Here is a 6,679-nt window from a genome sequence, read left to right on the forward strand (position 1 = left end):
ATTTATTTTTAAAGTTTCACACACAGATATCAGACTCCTTATAAAGTATATTTAAGTATACTGCTTGGTAATGTGAGGCATTAAAGAGCTTCTGTATACATGCTTATTTTAGGAGGCTGTTACATTTAATTTCTGAAAACAATTCCTTCTAATTGTCATCTAATCTAATTTAATTAAATACTATATACTAAGATTTTCACTTTGTCATGGTGTTGTCTTCCCCAGTAAAACAGTTAACTGAATTTGACTATCCTGTTTAAGTGTTTAATCTCTATTCTCTCCCATTAGTGATGATTTTTCAGCTTAGGTAGCTCAAGAATTATATCTGCTGTAAGAAAAATTTTCTAACCGAGCAATGCTTGCAGTGTAGTAAATTACTTAGTATGGCTTTTCTACCCATAAGTCATCGTAAACTCAGTGGTGGATTGAGCAACTGAGGAGCTCCTGATTGTAAATGTTATCCACCTGGGTTATTTCTGTTGGGTGTGGCACAACACAATGTTATGGGAGGTGCTGTCTTGGGTGCTGAGAGTTCTGATGCTATGATTGGCTAGTTTGGCCACTCTGCCAAGCTCAAAAGGAGGCCTCCTAGAGGCAGAAGTCTCTCTGACTGCTGGTTGAGGAAGATGTGCTGCTGAAAGAGACACGTGCTCCTGAAAGAGACAAGTGCTGCTGGGAAAGAGATACAAGAGACATGCATTGCTGAGTGAGACACTGAGGGACATGCACTCCTGGGGTAGAGACTGTGAGAGACTTGGTTGAGAGACGGCAGGCTGGGGAGAGAGACTGAGCATTTTTTCCTGAACTCGAATTGTAGCCTGGTGCTTCCCTAATAAACCTCATAATCTGTGAGTTCTGTGTGGCCACTGCAGTGAATTATCAAACCCAGGAGAGAGGTGATGAGTTCTTTGGGAGGAACGGTTGGTGAAAGGGCAGGAGGGAGGCAGCATGTCTGGCCTTGCAGTAATAGGCCTTGGGCTATTGATGGTGATTCTGCATTCCTCTTGTGGGTTTCTAGGAGGTCAGAATATGTGGCCTCCTTGTCCTTTGTGCAATGCTATAAGGACCAGTGCATGCAGTAACCTGGAATTATTTGTGCATGAATCATATATAAGTATTACATGACTTCACACTTTTTGCTTTGGAGATAGGTGCACCCATGAAGGGGATGTAGCACACACTTACTGTCACTGCAGTTCTCTTCGTCACTCCCATCCTTACAGTCCTCATCTCCATCACATTGGAAAGTGCTGGGGATACACTGCCCATTTCTGCACTCCACCAGACCCTGGCTGTGGCAGGCTAGGAGAAGCCAGAAGAATAGTCACTTTATTTATGAACATACCTTTCAATCTGCAGATCAGAGAAATGATTCCCAATTATCTGGCTGAGAAATGCAGAACTTTGTAAATGGAAATGTTCTATTATAAATGAATGAATATCTATTTCATCACCCTTTTTAAACTGCAAACATTTATGGAAAGAAAAGGTTTTTTTTGTTTAATTATTACTTACTATAATTTCTCCTGCCTTATAAAATAGCATTTAACTTAAAAATAACTTTTTCTTGATAAGTGCGTGGAGGGAAGTGGGGATGATGATGGTAGTAGTGGTACTAATAAGAAAAGCTACAATTTAGGTTAATGTGCTTGGCTGCTAACTGAGAGACAGGAGGTTCGAGTCCATCCAGAGGTGCCTTGGAAGAAAAGCCTGGCAATCTACTTCTGAAAAACAAGTCATTGGAAACCACATGGAGCACAGCTGTTTTCTGACACACACGGGGTCATCATGAACTGGGTCCACTCGATGGCAAATGGTTGATGTGGAAAGAAGTGCCCCAGGTGCATTGTGTATATGATGTCAGATCCTTATAACAAACTACACAAGAAAACTGAAGCTTAGAGAGTTTAGCATTCATCTCCAAGTCTGAACAACTTTAGGTGGTAGGACCAGAATGTAGAGACCAATTTCTCTGACTCCAAGTCCAAGAATCTCATACTATACCCACCTGATATAATGAGCCAAAGAAATAATATACAGGTAGTCCTCCGCTTACAACAGGGTTCTATTTCAACAACTGTTCCATAAGTTGGTTCGGACATGGTCAAATACCTATTTTTTTCTCTAGTTTCCATTATTATTGCCTTTTATTATCAGTATCTTTATAAACCCAATCTTTATTTGTCCTTGTTGTTGTTGTTGTTATGTGCCATCGAGTCCAACCCGACTCATAGTGACCTCTCCTTGGGTTTCTGAGGTGGTATCTCTATGGAAGTAGATGCTCAACCTTCCTTCCAAGGAGTGGCTGGTGAGTTTGAACCACCAGCCTTCTTGTTTGCAGTCACATGCCTTAGGCACTATGCCACCAGAGCTCCTTTATTTGTCCTTGGAGATTGTAAATATTACATATAAACTTTATGTAATATTTACAATTTTATTTGTCCTTGGAGGTTGTAAATATTACATATAAACTTACATATATATATTAGTACATACATACATATTACTAATGATAAGACATACAAAAGAAAAAAGGGCAGGTCGTAAGTGCCATTTGTCATAACTTGAATACATCATAAGTTGAGGACTACTTATATATGAAAGGACTCACAAAGTACCTAACATGCAATAAACATTTTATTTCAAAACTTGCTTATGATATGTGACATTTGAAAGAGATGCTCTGGTGGCCATTAAACATAAGGATTTCTGTATTCTCCCTAAATTCCCTAAACTCTATCCCTACTATCATTTGGTGTACTATGTGACCTCAGTCATCATCAAGCTACTGTCTAATATTGAATCCCCTATTCTCAAACCCACCAGCCACTCCTCGGAAGGAAGGTTGGACAATCTACTTCCGTAGTGATACTGCCTCAGAAACTCAAGGAGAGGGTCCCTATGAGTCGGGTCTGAGTCAACAACACATAACAACAACAACAACATTCTTGAATCAAGGTTCAACCCAAGAAGTGGTACACGTGAGCATCATGCCTTGTTTCCCTGGATCCATCAAGATATAATCCTTTCTGTTATGCTATGTCCACTAAGCAAGAGCTGATATGACATTCTAGTTCAAATTCAATTCAGGGAAGGGTAACACTGCACATTGTATTTGTTAATTAATTTATATGTCTTTTCTTATGTCAAAATAAAACCCATGCAATTGCATTTCTATTTTTGCCTCAAATTAAATATTCAATCTCATATATATCAACCTGTTCTACTTTTATTAGACAGCAAAATATGAAATAAAAAGCTTAATTAGCTTAACCATGAAGAAATTCATTATATTAACTCTTTCAGGTCAGCAGTACTCTCTTTTAACAATTAACTGTTTCTATTCAATCATTTTTATTCTTCCCTACTAAGTATCGTGTATTTTCTAGAGGAACAAAAGAGTTAATAGTCATAATTGTTTTTAATAGCTAATCACTTGACTACTCACCAAAAGGTTGATGGTTTGAACCCACTCAGAGGTGCCTCAGAAGACAGGCCTGACAATTTCTGAAAGTTCACAGCCTTGAAAACCCTATGGAACAGTTCCTCTCTGAACTCATGGGGTCACATGAGTCAGAAGACTCGATGGCAACTGACAATAACAATGTAACAACTACCTGAAGCCTTTCGCTCTTCCCAAAATACAACGGGTTCGAATATTACAGTTATTGACACACACTCTCTGTATAACTGTATGAGCATTATTTTTTTTTCTCTCTGGCCATTTTCTCTCTATGTTCTCCCACAAATGGTCCCTGAAAACATTTGGAGGTTCCTACAGAGGAACCTAGCTTCTCCCATACCCTTTGCAGAAGAAATGTTCCCCAGTCTCTGTGAAGAGCACCCCCTTGGAAAAAGTCACAAGTGCAGAAGGGAGGTACATGGAATAATGAGATAGAGAACAGTCTCTATTATTACTGTCATCACCTCACTCAACTGCTATCTTTCTAGTCTAGAGCCAAAGTATACAATCTTTGCCTTTGAATGTTGTGTTGCTATTTTTTATGAGTCTCTCTAACAGCATCTAGAAGGAACCTGGTGGTGTAATGGTTAAGCACTTGGTGTTAACTTAAAGGTTGGCAGTTCAAATCCACCCAGTGGCTCTGCAGGAGAAAGACCAGTGATCTGCTCTCATAAAGATGACAGCCAAGAAAACTCTACAAGGCAGTTCCATTCTGTCACACGGGGTCACTATGACTATGAATCAACTCGAAAGCATCTAACAACAATAACAATAGTATCTAAAACGTGTTTAGAGCATGAACTTTGAGTACGTTTGCCTAAACAGGCAGACATGAAAAGATAAGCAAAATGGAAGAACTCGGCACTCACAGCAATTGGCCTCGTCGGATTTATCCACACAGTCATGGTCACCATCACACACCCACTCAATGGCAATGCAGCGCCCATCTCCACAGCGATGCTCCTTTGTGGGATTGCAATCTGGAGAAATAAAAAACTCCTGAGGATGTCAAGAACCAGCATGACAACAGTGCTAATGGCATGGCTCACAGTTCCATTTGAAGAGAGCCCATCCCAATGCCATCAATGACTTTTCTGTCATGCATGTAGCACAATTGAAACATTACCTCCCACCCAAACATGTGCCCCACTTACTACCATCAGCATGAGGTAAGGAGTGTGTTTTTCAGATGAGGAATATCTGCCCAGCCTTCCCAGGACCCATGGTTTGTTGTTTTTGTTTTGGTTTGTCTTTCTTTTCATTCCTCATAAAAAATGTGTGGATTTTACACTGACTTAAATGAACAAAATTGTGATTGGTGTTTCACCATGTAGAAAGCTGGTTTGACATATTATTGACAGTTCTATTGGGTTCCTAAGATTTGTAAGTTACCTCTGATAAATATGCCCCTCAGATATTTCCTTACACCACCTGTCCTACTGCTAAGCTCAGATTTTCTGTTGAGGTATCTTAGTGTACATAACTCCTATAAATGGAGAGAACTGTGAGGTTAGCAATGCAAAATAGTCGTATTTTTTCCCTTAATTCTCTTTTGCCTGAATTTACTTCTGTCCTAATTTACACATTCCTGGAGAAGAGAGAGATTAGTGATGTTTCCTCTCAGAGATGGCAGAATCCCATATTCTTTGCCATCAGAGATAGTATAACCCACGTATAATAGCTTTTTAAAGTAGTTATGTAGATTCATGATGAACAGGTTCAGTGAGCAACTACTCACTGAACTACTGCTTATGTATTTTCATAAGCAATACCACTGTCATAAACAGAATTCTGGTCTAGAGGGGCCATGCATTTTAAAGAATGTTTTGGAGCAATAGCTGAAAGTGTTCAGAAGATGTAGTGTAGAGAAAAGAAGAGACACAAGACATGGGCTTCTTTGGGCAGGAACCAGAAGAGCCACTGCATACCCAGCCTGCTAAGACAGCAGCCCAGGCAAAGATAAACCTAAAGGAAGTAGTAGCTACTAGCATAAAACTAAAAGAAAAAAAAAAAAAGAAAAAAAACCTCATTGCACTGAGTTAATTCCAACTCATAGCACCACTATAAGATAGAGTAGAATGGTTCCATAGGGTTTCCAAGGCTGTAATCTTTACGAAAGCAGACTGCCACATCTTTCGTCCAAGAGTGGCTGGTGCATTTGAACTGTTGACCTTTTGGTTAAAAGCTGAGCATTTAGTCACTGAGCTGCCAAGGCTTCTCTCACTATTACCATTAGATTAAAAAAAAAGAAAAGAAAAAAAGAACTCACTGCCGTTGAGTCGATTTTGACTCATAGCAACCCCTCCCTTGGTTTCCGAGACGGTATCACTACTGAAGTAAATTGCCCAACCTTCCTTCCAACCTTCCTTCTGAGGAGTGGATGGTGGGTTTGAACCACCAGGCTTCTGGTTAGCAGTCAAATGCCTTAGGCACTATGCCACCAGAGCTACCATTAGACAGGGACAATTAAAAAAGGAAAGAAAAACAGAAAAAAACCCACTCTCATCCAGTCAATTTGGACTCATAGCAACCCCCACTGGATTTCCAAGGCTATAAATCTTTATGGAAGTAGATTGCCTCATCTTCCTCCCATGGAGTGGTGGATGGGTTTGAACCACCAACCTTCCACTTAGAAGTCAAATGCCTTAGGCATTGCAGAGCTACTTAGATAAGGACAGTAGCCTCCCTGAATGTGCAAACTTCATGATATCCAACCATCATAAGAGGACAGTTATGTTGCATAGCAAGACTTTCTTTCTTTTTCACACACCTAATGGACCCTGACCCTCTCCACTGACCTATCCAACCAACAAGCTACACTTACCTACTGCCACTTGTGTCCCTGTTACCTTACTGGTAAGAGGAGGGGTGGGACTAAATGATCTTTAAGGTCTCTTCCTTAAATGTATAAATGTATACATCACCAATCTCCTCTCATCCTTTGCCCCAAGATTGATCAATCCCGAAAGACTGATAATTCACATCCATCTTGTGGTCTGTGGGAAAACTTTGAATATATGCATTTTCTAATATTTCTATGGCCAGAAGAGCAGGAGAAAGGGGATTAAAAGACAGGAAGCCAGACAGAGGAACAGTCAGCCACAGGGACCCAGGTGGGGGGGATACGAGAGGTCTACAACAGCAGGACAAACTTGTCTGTCGGTTTGTCCTACTGTGGTGACATGTAGACGTGAGTTTTGAGGCTGAGCCTCTGGT

The 6,679-nt window shown here is 40.3% G+C and overlaps 1 protein-coding gene across 1 annotated transcript in view; it reads right to left on the bottom strand.

Annotated features, from left to right (window-relative positions):
* CORIN (corin, serine peptidase) overlaps positions 1 to 6,679 on the bottom strand; it is a 451,047-nt gene that overhangs the window by 120,059 nt on the left and 324,309 nt on the right. The window contains exons 8-9 of the mRNA XM_042782130.1: positions 4,333 to 4,443; positions 1,186 to 1,302 (exon numbers count right to left, since the gene is read on the bottom strand). Coding sequence (XP_042638064.1) covers positions 1,186 to 1,302; positions 4,333 to 4,443 — 228 coding nt within the window. The remainder of the gene's footprint in view (positions 1 to 1,185; positions 1,303 to 4,332; positions 4,444 to 6,679) is intronic.

Source organism: Orycteropus afer, unplaced genomic scaffold (genome assembly GCF_000298275.1).
Source record: "Orycteropus afer afer isolate SDZICR_OR568_19922 unplaced genomic scaffold, OryAfe1.0 scaffold00246, whole genome shotgun sequence".
In the NCBI taxonomy this organism is placed as follows: Eukaryota; Metazoa; Chordata; class Mammalia; order Tubulidentata; family Orycteropodidae; genus Orycteropus; species Orycteropus afer.